At 47.8% G+C, this 20,833-nt stretch overlaps 1 protein-coding gene across 8 annotated transcripts in view; it reads right to left on the bottom strand.

The window, feature by feature from the left end:
* The window catches only part of PPP2R5C (protein phosphatase 2 regulatory subunit B'gamma), a 120,698-nt gene that overhangs the window by 26,968 nt on the left and 72,897 nt on the right, over nt 1-20,833 (bottom strand). For all 8 annotated transcript variants that reach the window (XM_032482660.1, XM_032482659.1, XM_032482662.1 and 5 more), the window contains 3 exons: nt 3,923-4,033; nt 2,808-2,900; nt 2,598-2,728 (listed from right to left, as the gene is read on the bottom strand). In XM_032482660.1, coding sequence (XP_032338551.1) covers nt 2,598-2,728; nt 2,808-2,900; nt 3,923-4,033 — 335 coding nt within the window. The remainder of the gene's footprint in view (nt 1-2,597; nt 2,729-2,807; nt 2,901-3,922; nt 4,034-20,833) is intronic.

Below are 20,833 nucleotides of genomic sequence, written 5' to 3'. Positions count from 1 at the left end.
CCCCTCGTTTTATCTAAAATGTGGCACCTGGAGGGCTGTGCGGCAGCAGGCGGGGGCTCCTGCAGGCATGGGCTGTGCCCCCCACCCCGCACCACCTGTGATCTCTTCCACCAGCTCTGACGCTTAAAAGAAGGATGACCTTTAGCTAGAATCAACTTTGTTTTCCTAAACCAACATCACTAAATTCTTAGTTTCTGATTATTCTAACACCATTTGAAGTAGGCAGAGAAAAGAGAAAGCAAGTGTAATTCCTCTTCTTCCTTCTCCGGGGGCAACAAGAAAGCTGGTGCAGGACGAGAGGGCGCCACAAAGATCCAGACATAGGAGGACACCAGTCTCCCTCTCGAGGACTCTCCACAACCTGAGCGGGAACCTGCCGCCCGTCATGGACGGTCTCCTGAATGACACCACCAACTCCTCCCTCCCCGAGGCTGTGTCCTGCGCCCCCCACGAAGAGGCAGAAGCCACCCCGCCTGGAGCTGGGCTGCCCTCAGCACCGGGACTCGTTCTGACCGATACAGAGGGAAGGAGTCAGGCTGCCCAGGCCTGGGCCCTCCTGGACCCGCATGGCACCAACAGTCCCTGGAGCCTGGGGCAGGTCACAGGATGTGAGACATAACAAGGTAGATTTAAGCCCCCAAGCCATGGGGGGAGGGGGGCTGCGGCAGAGAGAAGGAAGCCCGGCTCCACCCGCCCCGCACCGCCAGGCAGGCCCCACTGCTGGCCAGAGCGCCGCTCAGCTCACCCACGGGGAAGCTGACCAGGTGAGAGGCCACAGAAAACAGCAGCATTCACACCGACAGTGCCAGCAGGGTGAACCAAACGCGCCTGAAGCACAGTCTTAAAGACGCAGCCGCACGCCGGGGAGCACACGGGAGCGCCGCTCCTGAGGCCCTTCTCAGCTCTCCTCACTGAGCTGGAGGGGGCGGTGCCAAAGGCGGAGGCCCAGGCCGGCCGTGGGAGCCACAGAACCCGCTTCCTTCTGGCCGTGTATGTCAGGACGAGTTGTTACGGAGAAGACCACTGAGAACAGAGGGCAACAGCACACACTCTGGCCCTGAGAGCTCAGCGGGGGCCCAGCCAGACTCTGTGATAACTTCTGAACGAAACCTGTTGAGGTATTTCAGCTATGAAGTCATACTTCCTCAAGGTACGAGGCATCTCCATCTTTCAGCCGTGCTGGCTGGCGGTTCGGAACAAGGCCTCGTGCGCGGGAGTGCGCCTGCCTCAGGCAGGGCCCTGACTCTGGCCTTGGAGACGGGAACTAAGGGCCCCATTCTCTGCTGAGTGAACAGTATGCTGTGTTTGGACAGCGAGAACATCAGTCTGGGGACGGGCTTGTTAGAATGGGGACACCCAGGAAACATGACGCCGCCCCCATGGTGGTGTGTCCAGCCAGGGCTCGTCAGGCGAGCAGCATGTGGGGAGCTTGGGGGGAGCTGAAGGGACGCCACACCCTAGCCGGATGGCTCTGGGGGCTCTGGCCTGAGATGCTGCACGGAGTGCAGGGGGAGGGGAGGCGCTGGGCCCTGACGGCTGTGGGTGGGTACCCCCAGGGCGGGATGTCTGTTGGCCTCAGCTGTAGAACCCCATTTACTGTCCACCCTCTTCTTTTCCCTGCTTGGTCATGGCAACTAAGACGGCTCCTGCTGGGCCTGCCCACAGTGCCCTGGTGATGCTTCCGGGCCACCCTCTCCCCGCTGCAGGCACCTGCACCATCACCTGCCCCTTCCCTGCGGGGATCAGTCATTGACAGAGAAGGCCTGGAGTCGGGGGCCTTTGAGGCAAGCTGTCCTGAGATGCTGAAACTCAGAGGACACTGCTCAGCATTAAGCTTTGCAGGGATGGAAAGAAATGACACTGACCACTGCATCTCCTGACATCCTGGGAGGCTGGGTGGGGGCTGTGTGACAACCCTCGAGCTGGGGTGGAGAGCAGCCGGGCTGATGGAGAAGCAGTGAGGATGGTCCAGGCTAGGCTGAGTGTGGGGGGAGCCCAGAGCACGAGGGGCCCCCGAGGGTTCGCCCAGTCGCAGGTGTTCAGACCATGAGACTCAGAGAGGGGTTGAGGGCGCAAGGGACCATGGGGCTGGCTGGCAGGGGACATTCTTCCATGAGCCCTGGGCGCCATCCTCCTCCACCGGGACTGCTGGAAGCCCTGCCGCCTCACCCGCCACGGCCAGCGGGTGCACGGTGACTGCTCAGCGGGCATCTCCAAACCTCCATGAAAGTTCCAGGTCTTCTCAAGATGCCCCGCTTCACTCCTCCCTCCTCCCTCCTTCCGTGGAGACTCCGAGGGGAACAAGGAGCAGCATGCGGGGCAGGGAACCTGCTGGCTCTGACTGACCGACTGACCGACTCCTCCACACCCATAGGGACCACACTCAGCATGAGCGGGCATTTGGCAGGGGGAGGGGGAGCCAAAACCAGGGCAGGGTGCGCGAGGCACGGAGTGCGGGCACCCGCAGTGACAAGCAGGCTGCTCAGAAATGGCCGCACCCCCTTGGTCACTTTGCCAAAGGAAGGGGTGGGGGGAGCGTGAAGTGTGAGCACGATTACCACCTGCAGAAAGCAAGGCGTCCCCCCACACTGACTTACCTATAAAATATATTATTTATCTGTTTTCTGATGTAAGCTCTTAAGCCTAAGAATTTCCCATAGATTCTGTGAAGGGTGGTTTTAAGAAAATCTCTCTCTCTCGGATCTTCACTGTCGAACAGTTCTAGAAGCTTCAAGAAGAAAAAGACACTCAGTGACTCAGTATTGTCCCTCTGCAGACTAGAGCTTTTCAGCTACTTTGTCCCTTACCTGCAATACAAACTTCTGATCAATATATTTCTTCGCTATATTAGGCTGGAAATCTGGAGACTCTAAAAATCTTAAGAAAAATTCATAAACAAGCTAGGAGGAAAGAAAAAAACACAATGAGTCAAATAACATGTTTATTAAGTGGAGATTAAAAATATACCGTAAGTTGAATCTTTGTCTGCAAATATTAGCCTTAAAAAGTAAGAGCATGTATCTATAGAAATTATGCCAAATTACAAAGCTTTATTATAACTGATGACAGCAATTGTTGTATTTAGCTAAGAACCACAGACTATACCCTTAAATGGCATTTAAAAAATGACTTCCATGGCTGACGTCACCAGTGCTTGGAGGCCACAGTGCACAGCAGCCACCAGCCTGGCTGGGACCAAATTCCAGGTGGGTTTGCAGCCTGTCACCTTCCAGTGTCCTGGCAGAAAGCCAGGTAGCTAGGAAGGTGGGCCTGCCTGGTGAGCGGATCACAGACATAGTCACCGGGGCTGGGACGTCCCTCCCCCTTCACGAGTGGGCTGCAGGCTGCCATGGTCACAACAGCGTCCCAGACGCCGTGGGAGGGCTGCTCTGCTGCTGAGGTGGCCCCTCCATCTGCTCCCCCTCCAGGTCCTCCCCAGGCTTCCCACCTCCCCGTCTCCCCTCCTTCAGCAGATCTGGACTGTCCGATCGAGCACATGGTCTCAGTGCCTCTTGGGCGTCCTGCCCAATCTCCCTTTCCCCTTACAAATGCACCAGAAGAAGGCTTCAGTCAGCAGGTGAGCCTTGGGGCGCAGAGTGGGCACCCAGTAAGTCTAAGCACTAAAACTGAGAATGTCTGCATGCGTCCTCCGACCTCAATTCAACGGTCGTTTCCACTGAAAACACAGAGACAATTCCATATCTTTGTAGTTTATGTCAAGTGTCCAAACAAACAACCATCAAATGTTCTCTCTTCTGCTGGAACACTTTTCTCGTACGTACAGGTCTGCCAGGTCTATGACACCAGAGCTCAGAGGCCTGTGTGCGACCAGCAGAGAGGCCCAGGCCCAGCACACCTGCTCTGGGGAAGAGCTCCGCGCCCCCTCCCGCCCTCTGCCTCTGACCCGCTCCCAGTCCAGTACCTGGAGGTGAGGCCAGGCTGCTTCTAACGTTGGCTCGTCTTCCTCTGGGTCAAATTCTGCTCCCGTTGGGTTGGAGGAAGGTGGTAACGTTCGAAACATGTTAACTGCAAACTGAAATCCACATATTCTATAATTACAACCGGGACGTTACCGTATTTACAGAGAGCACTTAAAATTATCTTAATTGTAATGATAGCTGTTTCCAGTGCTCTGGCTGGTTCTTATTCTCAAAATTCAGAAGAAAGGTGGGTCCCGAGAGCTTAGGTCAAAGCCGTGGCCAGACCCCCAGCTGTGGACAGGGGACATGGAGGCTCCTGCCGGGCTCTTCAGACAAACTAGGGCTGGCAGATGCCGGTGGGCAGGGAGGCCCCCCAAGGCCTTGCTGTGTGTGGTTAGTGCAGAGCAAGGAGAAAGGTCAAAGGGGAGACAGCAAGAACTGCAGGGTCACTGAGGAAACGGCAGAGGCCACACCGTGTCCTCTGCAGGGTCAGGGATGGGGACAGTGACGAGGATGGCCACAGCCAAGACACAGTGGCTTCTGGGTGGGCGGCGAGAGGGTCATTTCCAGAGAAAGAGTGCATGTTAGAGAGGAGAGGGGTCATCATGTTGCAGGACATCCCAGCCCCGTACAGCCAGGGACTGGCCAAGACCTACAGAGAGGGGACACGTGGAGATGACACTCCTCTGGGGTCTGGACAATTCCCCTGCAGGACTCAAGACCTCTTCTCTACTCCCCCTACTACCACCCCTACCCCAGGCTCCGGTAATTTTGATTTCATAAAAATCAGTGTGTTTTAACAGATGTTTTCTGTATAAAATCTATAATTCTTTGGAACGCAGGTACATTTTACTGCCTGTGTAGTTCATATTGATAAAGCACAACATATGTGGACAGGTTCCTGATAAAAACGCAGCAGTTTCGTTTTCCTGTTTCGTCAATTTACAGTCACCTATCTCTTTGCCAGTCAGTTTATGATCAGTTGTATCGCTGAATCTCTGAACCTGCCACACGCGGTTACAGAACTAGTGATCAAAAAAGAAAGAAATCATGCCGTTCACAGCAGCATGGATGGGCCCAGAGATTATCAAGCTAAGCAAAATAAGCCAGAGAAAGAAAGGCAAGTGCCATATGACATCACTTACACGTGGAATCTAAAAAAATGGCACAGATGAACTTATTTACGAAACAGAAACAGACTCACAGACATAGAAAACAAACTTATGGTTACCAGAGGGGAAAGGGGGTCAGGGATAAATTAGGGGTTTGGGATTAGCAGGTACAAACTACTATATACAAAATAGATAAGGATTAAGGTCCTACCATATAGCACAGGGAACTATATTCAATATCTTGTAATAACTTACAATGAAAAAGAATACACATATGTATAACTGAGTCACTATGCTGTACACCAGAAACCAGCACAACGCTGTAAATCAAATACACGTCAATTTAAAAAAAAGCCCTCTGCCCCTCCAGCCCAGAAGCAGAGAACCAAAATGTGCGACACACCAGACAGAATCTTTGTCCACGATGACAGGGAGGGTCTGCAGAGAGCCCGGGCAGACCCGGCTGCTCAGTGTCAGTCTCGTAAAGACCAAACTGAGACTCCGCGTCACCTGTCTTGCCTCCTTTTGTCCATTATTAATACTGAACCACTATTTTCCGTGAAGAATAACACCCCCTCCCCAAGCCCTAGAAGTCCCGGGCACCAAATGTTTGCTCCCTGCCTCGTGTGAGAGCGCTGGACACGGACAGTCCAGGAATGGGAGGGACCAGAATGGCTGGAACAAGTAGCTGAAAAAAATCTTCCAGTAAAAATACAAGAAATGGTCCTAAGATGAAAGTAGAAAGAAGCAGAGGTCCGGGACCTGTGAACGCGGTGTGTGCTCAGGGCCCGCGAAGAGGCCTCCCAGATCACAGGTAACTGGACAGGAGAGGCTGGGATGGGTGTTGCCAGGCAGAAGGGGCACGTCCTCTGCTGCTGCCCCCAGGCCCCTGACCCCAAAGCCCACAGAACAGAGCAAGGGGATACTAGGAGCCCACCCACTCAGGAAAGGCCACACCCAGGTGGCCACTGTCTCCTCCTGGCTTGCAGGGGGCAGATGGGGGAGAGCAGCAGAACCAGCCCAGTTACCACCGGCCACCCCCTCCTCCCTGGGCTGTGCAGTGGGGAGGAGAGGGTCAGAAAGGAGCCTGGAACCTTTGTCGAGGTGTGGCATCCCTGAGCTGGGCTGTCCTATCAAAGTCAAGCATTCAGGGGGCACCAAAAGAATCACCCAGAGATAGGGGGCCACTTAAAGAGAGGGAGGGGTACATGCTGTCCTTGGGGATCAGGACTGCAGGGGCACAGGCACGGGTCCCTGAAGGTGAAGGCATTGAGCACGGGCTGTGCTGCTGCCCTGGGAGACCTGCTGGAGCGCCCATGATGGCGAGTTGCAGTGTACCTGGAGGGAAGCACACAGGCCGCCTCCTGTGAGGTTCCCGTGGCTGTAGGCGAGGGACACAGAGGCCAGAGCGGGGAGCAGGAGCAGTGGGCGCCTAGGAACAGCCAAGGAGCAGTCAGCGCCCCTCCAGGAGAGGAGCTGGAGGCTGGGAAGTATGGGGACATAGCTGCCCCTCAGGGAGGGTCTTCTGTGAAGCTGAGCACAGATGCCCCCCAGGAGGGGCTGCCACGGGGCAGAGGCACAGGGGGCCCCGCCAACCCTTGGTCCCTCTTTGCCCCCGTCAGGTCCCCCACTGGCCACACTGCCCTCGGGGACAAGGCGACAGATGAGGTTCTGAGTCTGGGACTGAAGCGTTAAATCAAGTGACCAGTTGTAAAGAGAGGGGCACGAAAGGGAGATAATGGTTAAAGGCAATGGTTGAAAAAGACCTGTGTGACAGCTTAGTCTTAGAGCATCCACGATTTAACCCAGTCATCTGAGCATCACCGTGAAGGCATTTAGTAATTATGGTCACATCTATGATCAGCTGACTTTAGGTAAAGGCGATGGCCCTCCAGAATGAGAGTGGGCCTCATCCAATCAGTTGAAAAGTCTTCTAAGAGCAAAACTGCTTTACCGGAGGAAGAAGCAATTCCACTGTGGACAGCAGTGTCAGCACCTGCCCCATGGAGTTTGGATTTGCCCCGTCTGACTTTGCAAGGCATGAGACCGTTCCTCAAAAATCCATCGATTGATCCATCCATCCATCCATCCATCCATCCATCCATCCCCTTCTCTCTCTGTTTCTGTCTCTATCCTACTGGTTCTGTTTCTCTGGAAGATTCTGATCTACCTGGTCAGCTAAGATTCTTCAAGGATCTGCTGTAGTGAAGCTACTGATTCCAGTCTTGAGTTGAAGCCCCACTGCCCAGAGCTCCGTCAGCCACACAGCCCGTCCCCAGTGTGGCACAGTCACCAAATCCCTGGTGCTGAGTTAGGGGCCTGCAAGGGGACACAGATGAACTTGCTTTCAATGCTAAGGTCCCCCTGTTAGTGTTCCACAAGAGTTTTACTACTGGCCAACTCTAACTGATAAACTTATTAAAAATTATTTCTTTCATGCAACAACAAAAATCTCACACCATAATTTCTACCCTCCTTTCCAACTACATCACATCACATTAACTTGATGCTTATCTCCAGAAAAGGCCAAGACACTAAAACTAATAAGGAGACGAAAGCGCGTAAGGTGAAGCGCAGGCCGCCTCACACTGCTGGCTTCCCACCCACCACCGCTTCTAAGCACAAGAGCTTCGGGGGGCAAATGAGCGGCGCACGTGGTGCTGACGTCAGTGTCCTCGACAGCGGGGTTCAGTCTGAGGGCCACGGAAGGCGGTGGTCATCACCACCATGCCACGGAAACCAAAGGGACCCTGCTTGGACTGTAGGTCCAGGCAGCCTCAGGTCTGGTGAGGGTCACCCAGATCCACTACAACATTTACGTTTCAGCTGAGACACTGGTTCAGAGTCCCCCCCAGTCCGTGGACACAGAACTAGAATCAGGTCTCCCACAGAGGGAGGCAGGGTGGCCTCGTGGGGACAGCCTTCTTGGGCCCTCTCCTTACCCAGAGCAGGACCCGAGACCGAAAAACTGCTCAAGCCTCGCCCTTCTCCCTGGCTGAAGGAGGGTAAATCTGTCCTCCGCACTGGGCCCGTGGGAAGCGGAGACGTCACCGCGGATGCAGGCCCACATGTGTGTGGCCACGCGCCCGAGTGTGGCGTGGACTGACTGTGCCGTTAGGAAGCACCTGCTTTTACAGCTTTCTTGACGTTTCTACTCTCAGTATGCAAATCACCCTGTACATGTTCTTCCAATTGCTAAATTTATTGAACAAATGCAAACTGAAATGGCTTGAGAAACAACTATGAAAAACTCTCACAATTCAGCAATAACATACTGTCTTTCTATACCTGTACCAGGGGGTGAAGTAATAAAATATTCACGCAGTACCGGAGAACACATACAGGTTTAAGACAGGAAGGGATACACTCCAAAGGAAAGCACTGATAATCCAATTTCAGAGACAAGGAAAGAAAGGTTGATTATTCACCTCTCTGTTTAAAACCACATGGGTTATTCTGCTATGTGATGGTTCTGCTTTACTCACGTGAGTAGGATTTATAAAGGTGAGTCCACCAAAGGCCAAATCACAGCTCCTCCTCCTGCAAGAGGAGCGCTGGCTTCTGAGGGTCATATCGCTAAGAGACACATTTCAGGGGGAGGCAGGGAGGGGTCCATCCACACTGTATTTTAAATAGAAAGCTGTTTTTTGGTTCCAAATGGTATAATGTATCTGGGAAAACCAAGAGACAACAGTCAGACCATCAGAGCTGGGCCACCGATACAAAAACCAAAAATACCAACCCCACAGCAACCCCCTCTCCACCAGTGACAGGCGACCAGGAAGCAGCACTGGCAGAAGGACCCCAGGCACGCGGCCACAAAATGACAACGGGCCTAGAGACTCACGGCCCAGTCACAAGGCCTCAGCGAGCACATGGAAGCCTCAAGAAAGGCACTGATGATGACCTGAGCAAGGAGGGACCTTCCCTGCTCCAGCGAGGTACGTCACGTCACTAAGATGCAACTCCTCCACAAAGCAATTTATACCTTGAAAGCAATCTTAAACTCTCATTGGATTTCTGATGAACTCAATGAATGTGATTTAAAATTCAGGTGGATAATAAAAATCCTAGTAGCAACATTAAAGGGAGAACCTGTCCGTTTCCTCCCTCGTGAAGTCAGGTCACTCTGGCTTCACGGCAGATTCAGGCGTCACCTGGGGAACACTCCCTCGGCGACCTGCTCACTGCTGAATCTCCAGCACCTGTCGCAGAGCCCAGCACCTAGCAGGTCCTCAAAGAGGACATTCTTATACATTTGCTTTATTACATATTCTGATTTTTTTTTTTTTTTTTTGCAGACAACTGTGAGAAAGTTTAGGAATTCTCTAGAATTCTGCATCCTACAGGGCAGTAATAAACTAAAAAGGGAAGCTGAGAGCAAGTGTATCCTTTGGGAAAGGCACCATCAGTCACCTCACTGGCTGCAACACCAAGAAGTTACCCTGAAAACTGTGAAAACCTCCTGATTAACCCCAGCTCTCAGTTGCGGTGTAGCTGGAAAGGGAGTCTCCCTGACCCAGCTCCAGGCGGTCCCTGATTTCAAGCTCTTCCAGCAACCTGACCACTTCCTTTGTGATCTCTGCCTCAAATATAACTGGATGGTCAGGTAATTCCTGGTTTAAGGCCCTCCCCTTCCTGCCGGTGCCACCTCCCCAGGGCCTATCACACCACTGGGCACAGAGCAAGCACTTAATAAAGACACCAGGTGAGCAAAGCTGGGTCTCCTGTTCCACTAATCAGCATCGCTGCTTTCTCTAAGGCCAGAGGTGCTTTCAAAGAATGCAGCTTTACCTCCCAACAGATGCCCAGAGAAAGAACTACAAGCTAAATTCTTACTCTGAATAGCTTGCTATTTTTAAGCTCAAATATGTTCTTAATAAAAGTTAAAGATATGAGAGCTTCTTTTTTTTTTGGGTGGGGGGTAATTAAGTTTTTATTTATTTATCTTTGATAGAGGTACTGGAGATTGAACCCCGGACCCTGTGCATTTTAAGCGCACACTCTACCACTGAGCTATACCCTCCCTCGCCAAAAGTTAAAGATATGGAAATAAAAACCTATAAATTTTTGTAGAACGTTTAGTAAAGGAAACTCAAAATTTCAAACAATGGATGTTTTAGTTTTATGACTATTTCACTACCATCTTCAAATGAAAATATACTTGTCATTTATAATTATGCATGAGTTTATTCTTTAATTTTTATTTTTGAGTTTGAGAATAGAAAATTTACTTACACAAGACAACCAATATTTTGTAATACTTATGATTCAATTCAGTTAGTGTCCCTTAAAGATTACACTGGGTCTGGAAGTCTCTCTTAAGTTATTTACTCTGGGCCAAAGGTGAGTTTTACACAGTTTCTGAATAATGTATTCCCCAATATCTTGTTATGAAATACCTCAATGCAAAAAAATGGAATTTTATAGTCAATAACCATATAGCCACCAACCAGATTTACCATTAATATTCTTATACATTTGCTTTATTACATATTCTGGTTTTTTTTTTTTTTTTTTTTTGCAGACAATTGTGAGAAAGTTTCGGGATGCTCTGTATTCTGCATCCTACATGGCAGTAATAAGCTGGAAAGGGAAGCTTCACAGCTCAAGTGCTTGTCATTTCCTGGTCACGTGTACAGTCAACCGTTTTCTTGCTATGCCCCTCCCCCATCACACAGTTACAGAATTATAAATTATGCAAATAACCTTTGATCAGTACTTCTTTTAGAACATACTGGATCACCCATGTGGATGGAGTGAAGTATTGTGTATCTACTGTAAATGGAGCAGAGACTTACACTTCTGGACAAGACAGACTAACAGGAATGGGATTTACCCTACTTCTTGAAACAATCAAAAAAACCAGGGAAAAATATATAGAATTACAGTTTGCAAGACATGGACTTTGGACAGTGAAAGACAAACATCCTTGAGAAATGGGAAACAACTGAGTTGAGCCCTACCGCTGCCCAGTTTTCTGCCTCCACACAGTGTCCAGGTGGCAGCACAGGGAGGAAGAACCCAGGTGAGCCCAGCAGACACAGCTGGTTAGAATCTGCAAGGCAAAGTCCCAGAGAGGAGAGAGCTGCACAGAGAACTATCAAACAGAGCACTGATCAGCATATTTGTGTGAGAAAACTATTGGAGGCTGCATGAAAGAACCACAAAGAGATCAGACATACCCAGTACTCGCCCAGGGCTGGGACAGTGCCTCTTCCCACCAACCAGACTGGAAAACTCGTAATCCATGGAGCGCGGGGCGCATAATCAGAAGAGTCTGGTCTCAGCAATGGGTGATAATCAGCCATAAAATGACTATGACTCTGGTCCTTCCTCAGACATTTTAAAAGCAAGAACCAAAAGGATCAAACTGTTTCCAAGTAACTTAACTGCATCCCCAAACAATTCTCAACAACATCAGCAGAAGTAAGTATGCAGCACTCAATCAAGGCAAAATTCACAGTGTCAGGCATCCGACAAAAAATGACCAGACATGCAAAGTGGCATGAAAATATCATTTATAATGAGAAGAAAAACCAATCAATTGAACTGATCTGGAACTGACATAATGGTGGAATTAACAGACAAGGCTAAGACTTACTCTGTCCAAAAAGTTAGGTGGAGGAGACGTGAAGATATAAACAAGACAAACTACACGTGATGAAAACTACAATGTGTGAGACGAAAAATTTACTGCACGGGAATTTACACAAGATGAGACATTGCAGAAGGATGAATGAACTTGAGGATGGCAAAGGAAGTCACCAAATGAAACGCACAAAGGAAAGGACTGCAGAGAGTAAAGCACCAGTGAGCCGCGGGACAACTGTCAGAAGCCTACACACATGTCTCTGGAGCCTCTGGGGGGCATGGGGCAGGGACAGAAACAAGCATTAGAGGAGCTCATGGCCAAATACTCTCCCCAGTTGGATAAAAGCTATAAACGAACTCCAAACACAAGAGAAAGAAGGAAACTACACCGAGGCACGCCATCATCATATTAAAAAGAACAAAATAAAAACTCTTAAAGGTAGTCAGAGGGAAACCAGACACGCTCTGCCTGGACGAACAGACAGAGGAATGGCAGCCGATTTCTCATCAGAAACAATGCGAGCAGGAAGCTGGGGAGCAGAATTTTTAAGGGATAAAACTTCGACCTGTCGCTCTGTACCTAGCAAGCACAGGCACACCCTGGGGTGTTGTGGGTTCTGTTTAAGACCACTGCAATGTAAGTGAGTACCACAATAAAGCAAGTCACATGAAGCTTTTGGTTTCCCAGTGCATATAAAAGTTATGTTTACACTATACTGTAACCTATTGTATGCAACAGCATTATGTTTAAAAAAAAAAAGTATATACCTCAGTTAAAAAATACTTTATTGCTAAAAAATGCTAACCATCATCTGAGCCTTCAGTAAATCAAGATCTTCTTTCTGGTAGAGGGTTTGAAATATTTCGAGACTAGCCAATATGTGACACAAAGACACAAAGTGAGCAAATGATGTCAGAAAAATGGTGTCGACAGACTTGCTCGATGCAGGCTTGCCGCAGACCTTCAATGTGTGAAAACACAGTATCTGCAAAGTGCATTACAGTGAAGCATGATAAAACCAGGTGTGCCTGCAGAGCTCTCAAAGCAGAAGAGAGACAAAAGCTAAAAGAAGTCATCACCAGTAGACCTGCACTACGGGAGATATTAAGGAAAGGCCTTCAGGTAGAAGGAAACTGGAGTGGCTCTTAATATCGTGCAAAGCAGATTCAGAGGAAATAATATTACCAGTGACAAAAGGAGCATCTTACAGTTATAAAGGAGTCCATCTGACTAATTTTTATTAAGTTATTATTTTACTGAAATGTATCACTGAATAGCATGAAGCATTTGGTAAAACTGCAAGAAACAGACAATAAACAAACAGAAACAGAAAATAAAAACCTCAATTACAATAGCACCAAAAAATCAAATACTTATTTATGAGACTAAAAAAATACATCTGGGATCACCATGCTGAAAACTACAAAGCAAAGATGATCAAAACGGGGAGAAACACTGTGTTCACGGCTTGAAAGGGTCAATATCGTTAAGATATCAATTCTCTCCAAATGCATATATTCTATAAAATTCCAATCAAAACCCCTGAAGGATGCTTTGTAGACCACGACAAGCTGATCCCACAATTTATATGGAAAGGTAAATTACCTAGAAAAGCCAAATAATTTTGAAAAAGAACACAAAGGTTGGAGCATTCACATTACCTGACTCAAATTTTAGCATAAAGTGACAATAATGAAGGCGGTGTGGTGTAGACAAGCAGAACCCTAGGCCAGTGGAACACAACACAGAGCCCAGGAATCGACTCACAAGTATAGCAAAGTGATTTTTGATGAAGGTGGAAAGGCAAATCAATGGAGAACAGTTAGTCTTTTTAACAAGTGATTTTCAACAAATACTTGGACATCCATATGCCAAAAAATGAACCTCAGACAAAATGTAAAGCTATAAAGACTTCAGGAGAAAATCTTTCTGAGTTTGGGCTCGGCAAAGACTTCTTACATATGACACCAAAAGCACCATCCATGAAAGAAACACAAATTAGCCTTCATCTCAATGAAATACTCTGTAAAGACGCTGTTAAAATAGAAAGACAAGCCACAAACTGAAAAAAAAAGTTTTTTTTAACAGCAACATTATTTATAATTGCCAAGATATGGAAGCATCCTAAGTGCACATCCGTAGCTGAATAGATAATGAAGATGCAGCATATATATGTATAATGCAATACAACTCACCCATAAGAAAGGATATTTTGCCACATGTGGCCCTTCATTCACTTTTTTTCCCCCACTTCAAAAACCAGAATTTTATAACCGGCGTAAACATTTCCATTACATCAAAAACAACAAAATACCTAGAAATAAACTTAACCAAGAGGTTACCTATACTCCGAAGACTGAAGTGACACAAACAAATGGAAAGATTTCTTGTGCTCTTGGATTGGAAGAATCAACACTATCACAATGGCCACACTACCCAAAGCAACCCACAGATCCAACACAACCCCCATTAAAACACTCGCAGCATTCCTCACAGAACTAGAACAAACAATTCCAAAATTTGTAAGGAACCACAAAAGACCCTGAAAAGCCAAAGCAATCTTTTGTAGGTCTTTTTTCCCCCCTTTTCTTCTTTTTGTTCTCTTTTCTTATGGTTTGATGACTAGAGAAGGTCCTTTAACATTTACTGTAGAACTGGTTTGGTGGTGCTGAAATCTTTTAGCTTTCGTTTATCTGTGAAGCTTTTGATTTCTCCGTCAAGTCTGAATGAGAGCCTTGCTGGATAGAATATTCTTGGTTTTAAGTTTTCCCCTTTCATCACTTTAAATATGTCGTGCCACTCCGTTCTGACCTGTAGAGCTTCTGCTGAAAAGTCAGCTGATAACCTGATGGGAGCTCCCCCGAGTGCTGTTTGTTGCTTTTCTCTGTAAGTGTTTTCTAATGTAAGTATTTTGTCCTCATCCTTAATCGTTGTCAGTTTGATGACTGTGCGCCTTGGCGTGCTTCTCTCTGGGTTGATCCTGTGTGGTACTCCCTGCGCTTCCTGGACTTGGGTGACTGTTTCCTTTCCCAAGTTGGGGAAATTTTCAGTGATTATCTCTCCAAAATTTTTCTCAGGTCCCTTCTCTCTCTCTTCTCTTTCTGGGACCCCTGTAATGCGAATATTAGTGTGCTTCATGTTGTCCCAGAGTGAAAGAAAATATTTGCAAATCACACATCTGGCAAAGCATTTGTATCCAGAATATGTAAAGAAGTCTCACACTCAATAATGAGAAAATAACCCAATAAAAAATGGGCAGATGATCTGAACAGACACTTCACCAAGGAAGCTATACAAGTGACAAATGAACACAGGAAAAAGTGCTCAGGGTCATTAGTCACCAGGCAAATGCAACAAAGTCAAAATGAGATAAAAGGATGAGGACGCCAAATGTTGACAGAGAGTGGAGCAACCAGAACTCTCACACACGCTGGTAGGAGTGCAAAAAAGGGGCACATCTACTTTGGAAAAGAGTCTGGCACTTTCTTAGAAAGTTAAACACGATACGACTTAGCAGTCCCATGCCTACGTGTCTACCCAGGGTAAATAAAAACCCACGTCCAAGACTTGTACATGAATATTTATAGCAGCTTTGTTGCCAAAAACTGGAAACAATCCAAATATTCCTCAGCTGGGGAGTGGATAAATCATGACACCTCTATAATGAAACTGCTGAGCAATTACAAGGAACAAACCACTGACACATCAATGACAGGCTGACTCTCAGACACATCCTGCTAAGTTAAAGGAGCTAGACTCAAAAGCCTACATACTGTATGAGTCCACCTACATGCCACCCTGGAAGAGGCGAATGAAGCACCAGAGGACAGATTAGTGGTGGCCAGAGAAATGGGGGAGAGGAAGGTCTGACTACAAAGGAGGAGCATGAGACACTTTTTTGAGGAGGGAGGTACTGAAACTGTTCTCTGTCTTGGTGGTGGTGGTGGTTACATGACTGTAAGTTTTCATCCAACCTCAGAGAACTGTTCACTAAAAAGTTAACTTTGCCATATGTCGATTAAACATTGATTTAAAAATGTTACGGAAGGATATTTACTAGGCTGTACGTTTTCAAACCTTCTTGGTTCACAATGCCCTTTGTGTCTTACTGTGCTCCTAGACCAGAAGAAATACTCATCAATTTAGGAGCCTGAAAAACCTGAGTTTTAATGAGGTATAACTGACATATGTAATTGCAAGCATTTCAAGTGTACAATTGATACGTTCAGCATCCGTGCACATCTGCAGAACCACCATCCAATCAAGGTAACAGACATCCATCATCCCCAAACTTTCTTAGTAGACTTTTGGAAAAAAAAGTACATATATGTTAGTTGGCTGGAGGTAGGGGTGGGTGTAGGTGGATCTGGGGAGAAGTGGAGTAAGGAAGGAGATGAACTTTTCCTTTCTGTGTTTTTGTATTTATTTCACTTATTTAAAATAAGCATGCATTTAAAAAATAAATTAAAAACACCAAACAAAACAAAGGGAAATTCTCTCAAAATAATAAGAACAAATCTCCAAGAAATAGCTCACTGATACTTAAAGTAGAAAACTCATTCCCTGCACTAATGAGCTCATCTACAAAACAGAAACAGACTCACAGATATAGTAAACAGTCTCATGGCTACTGGGGGGAAGGGGGTGGGAAGGGATAAATCTGGGTATTTGAGATTTGCAAATGTTAGCCACTACATATAAAAATAGACAAAAAACAAATTTCTTCTGTACAGCACAGGGAACTATATTCAATATCTTACAATAACCTTCAATGAAAAACAATATGAAAATGAATACATGTATGTATACGTGACTGGGACATTGTGCTGTGCATGGGAAATTGACACGTTGTAACTGACTGTACTTCAATTTAAAAAAAAAAAGAAAAATCATTCCCTGGATTTCAAAAAGCACTTTAATCATCCCTTAGCTCATCAGTGATGTCAGTGCATCTTTACCCTACGTGACTGTGACTTCGGCAAAACAAAAACAACTAAGTGAAAAGGGGAGTGTGTGGTTTAAATCAGCACTTGAAAGAAATCTGTAGACTATCTGAAGCTTCGCTGGTTAATATACTACCTTCTTTAATTCAAAGCATTCTTTCCTCTCTCACTTCCGAACTATCTTTACCCTTAAAACAAGTAATACTTTCCAGAGCACACTGTAAATATCAGATATAAAAATAGAAGAGAGTGTTCAATGTCAATCCTTCAGTGAAGCACAGGACAATCACCCCGGGGATCTGGCCATGAAACTTCCCCCAAGTACCCAAGAAAAACTCCTCTGCCCTTAACAGAAAACACTGACTTGAAACCTAAGCAGAAAAGAAAAGGAAACTTGTAAGGCAAACTGTCTAGTCAGTTATAAGCAGCACAGATGAAAATAATGTGAGGAACTCATGTTCCTGGAGGCTCAGCATGGGTCTCGAGGAGCACAGCACTGCTATTATGCTGCACACGAAGAGTTCAGCTCTGTTCAGCTCTGCTCGGCTCTGCTCGGCTCTGCTTGCTTGCTTTCTTTCTTTCTTTCTTTCTTTCTTTCTTTCTTTCTTTCTTTCTTTCTTTCTTTCTTGGAAAACATGTTTATTGATTTTTGATGATGGCAAATGTGATACATGATCATTATTAAGATTTTTTAAAATTACAAAAATATAGCAAAAGTGGAAAGTCTGCATAATCACACCATTCAAAGGCAGCTACCATCAACGGTCTGCTCTGAATTCCTCTAGAACGCGGTCCCCCAGGCAGACGAGCAGGGGTAGACCGTGTTAGGGCAGAGGCTGCCTCTTTCTCATCAGCTTCTACATGGTAACCCAGCACCACAGACATGGGTGTTTCGGAAGAGGTCCATCTTGACATGAAGCACTTCTGAGCACCAGCTCGTTCAACCATGGCCCTCACCACCTCCTTCTCTGACGTGCAGGTCGTATGTCTGTGACCGAGACGAGTCTCAGTGCCCCCAAAAGCGCAGGGAACCATCAGGTGGGTGTGGGAAGTTAGAGCTGTGTCGGGTGGTGTGTCAGGGTTTAATGTAAGGAGCAGGGCAGGCAGGCCGCTCAGAACCTGGAGAGCAGGTGCAGGCCCAGTGCTGAGACCCAGGGAATGCCGTCCGGCCCTGCTCCCAGGCGGTGCTGGGGCTGCATCTTGGAGCATACTCTGCGAAGAGTGGTTCTCACACTTTCTGGTCTCAGGACCCCCTTTATGCCCCTCAAAGTTATTGAGGACCCCAAAGAACTTTCATTTATGAGAGTTACAGCTATCAACATGACTATCAGAAATTAAATCAGGGAAATTTAAAAAACATTCATTCATTAAAAAAATAAATCCACTATGTCAAAACAACATAAATGTATAAAAAACAACTGATTTTTCATAATAATGAATATCAGTTCATAAAATAACTCATTCTCCCAAAACAAACACAAATGCAGCGAGCAGCGGCACTGTTTCACATTCTGCAAATGCCCTTACTGTCCGGCTTAATAAAAAACAGCCTCTACGTTCAGAATGTTGGTTTGGTGGAAATACATGAAGAAAACCGTTTGCAGCAGACATGCGGGCGGAAAGCGAGGAGTGCTTAATAGCCCTTCAGGTGACCGTGGGCCTCTCTGGCAGCACCCCACACCGGGCAAGTGGTAGTTTACTAAGGGCTAGCGATTCGGTGGAAATCTCCAGGCTTATCAATGAGGGGTCGCTACCCTAGTGGTGTGTCTTGCACTTTGAAAGGCTCTGCGGCCCCCAGATGATTCTGTGACACCACGCGTGGTCACCGGTGCACCGCGTCATGCGGCTGTGCCTGCGTGGGCTCATGTCACCACGTGCAGCAGAGACCCACTGCGTTTGTACCGACACCAGGAAAGCCTGGGCACCGGGAAGCTCAAGCGTGCCCTGGCAGGTACTAGTTTTCCAAGATTCAAAATTTTGCCCGAAACCTCAATTTTACCCTTGACAACAAGCAGTGTCAGTGCTTCTCCTTGAAGTGACATTCTCATTTTGTTTATTCTCTGAGGAAATGCTAAACAGTCCAGTCTGAATAACCTGCTTGTCAGTCACTGTTCAAGTAAGAGCGGTGCTCCGTGAAAAAAGTGGCTATGCTGTTCACCTGGTTTTGCTATCAGTGTTTGGACTGTAAGAAAAATGCCAATGGCTGAAAAAGAGTTTAATTAGATAATTTAATTGAAAAAAACAGATGGCTGGTTATATTTTTTAAAATGGCAGAAATTAAGAGATAAGGAGGTTATGCGATTTAGGCCTGAGCATCTAGCAGCCAGGAGCTTCCCCTGGGTTTTGCTCCTTCTCACCCTCATCTTCCTGAACCTAAGTTCTGTAATCTGGCTGATGATCTGTGCCGTTCTGTTAACTTCCAGGACTAAAGTCTATGAAGCATAGAAACAGACGGCACCCAGGAAGCTCTGCGTCGTTAGTCAAGAGGGAGATGCAGATCAGAGCCACAGGGAGATGCCACTGCGCACCCCCTACGATGGCTGCTGTCAGACAGACAGACGGTAACAAGTGCTGAAGAAGAGGCACTGCTGCGGGAGCGTGAGGTGTGCAGCCTCCTTGGAGAACAGCCTGGAGGCTCCTCCAAACGCGGGGCGCACAGCGTGGATGCGCGGCTGAGCAGCTGCGCCCCCAGGCAGACACTCAAGAGAAACGGGGATGCGCACAAAAGCTCGTCTGTGAGTGTGCACCGCCAGGGAGTAGACAACCCGCACGTCCACCAGTGGACGAGAGGATAAACGTGGTTTCTATCCATATAGTAGAACATTCTTTAGCAATAAAAAATCCTGACACGTGCTGCAAAACGGATGGAACTTGACAACATTCTGCTAAGTGAGAGAAGGCCACACGTGGTATAATTCCATTTCTGTGAGACAGGCCAGGCAAGTCTACAGGCAGAACGCGGATGAGTGGTCACCAGGGGCTGGCGGCCACTGGTTCTGGGTAGGGGATTTCTTTCAGGGGCGACAGTGTTAGGAAGACAGACGTGATGACGGCTTATTATTTGAAAGAAGTAAATATAAAGAGCATAACATCTGTACCGCTTTGGATTCTTCAAAGTAAGTGGAAATTAATGTCTTTAAAAATACTACGACAAAACACACCCACACACCCACACACATGCGCGCGCACACACACACACACACACCAGTCCTTCAAGCGAGCCGGCCGCGTGTGGCCTCGGTGGTAGGCGCACCAGGGACATCTGGATGGAACCGCGAAGGGCCCACATCTCCACCTGCTCCGCTGGGTCCAGGCCTCGCACCGGCGGCCGGAACTCTGCACCCACTCCCCACTTTGGAGAAGGTCAGAAACCACCGCCAAGTACCATCCCCACCACACTCTTTCTTCTTCATTATACCTCTCATCAAAGCCCTCTGTCTATAAAACAAAACAAAAGCAAATAAAACATAAAACAAAAATCCTGTCTGCCCCCCAACCCCTCATCCAAACTCGAGGTAAAGGGGGAGGCCGTGCCCTCCGGCACCCGCTGCCGCGGAGCAGAGGACGGAGCGCACTGTCCCTGCGCTCTCAGCGCCGCGCACGGAGCTGCGCGGGACAACCGAACTCATCTCGCGCTGGACGTCTCTCCGCGCCTCCTTCCCCCACGTGGGCACCCGGCAGGCCTGCACCTCTACCCGCCTCCCGTTTCAGCCTCCTTCACGCATCACCGTAACCCAGAACGACGCGTTCCTGGTGGGAGCTTTGGCCGGGCGGAGGTCCTGTTCACACTCCATTTCCTCGCCTAAAAAGTGCTCAGAGGACGCACAGTGTGGTCTGCTGCGAGCTTCACAGGAAAGAAGCCCAGTAGTCGGAAGACGGGTTGAATTTCCAGAACAAAGCTAAGATGGCGGGAGGAGAACGCAGTTACCACACGGTTTTAACAGGGAGATGAGAAGTTAGGATTATTTAATCTAAAAAGTCTCAAGGGCGGTAGGTTTTCTAAGTGGCTCTGGTGACGTGCACTGCCTCTGTGAAGCACAGGAGAGGCTGGTTCAGTGGCAGGTGCTCGATCCAAACCCAGACAGCCCAGGTCTCTGCTCTCTGCGGCCCCTCCCTCCCAGGTTAGGATGGGACTCGGGGACTTCGGCAGCCAAGCCTCCTTCGAAGCAGAAAGACCTTCCACAAGTGTTATTTAATATAGAATAATTTATGTGTCTGTAAAGTTAATAGATAACATATTAATAAATTGAATTCAAAAACAGG

Source organism: Camelus ferus, chromosome 6, assembly GCF_009834535.1.
Source record: "Camelus ferus isolate YT-003-E chromosome 6, BCGSAC_Cfer_1.0, whole genome shotgun sequence".
Lineage (NCBI taxonomy): Eukaryota > Metazoa > Chordata > Mammalia > Artiodactyla > Camelidae > Camelus > Camelus ferus.
Note: the sequence above shows the minus strand (reverse complement) of the source record. Positions and strands in the feature narration are given on the sequence as shown.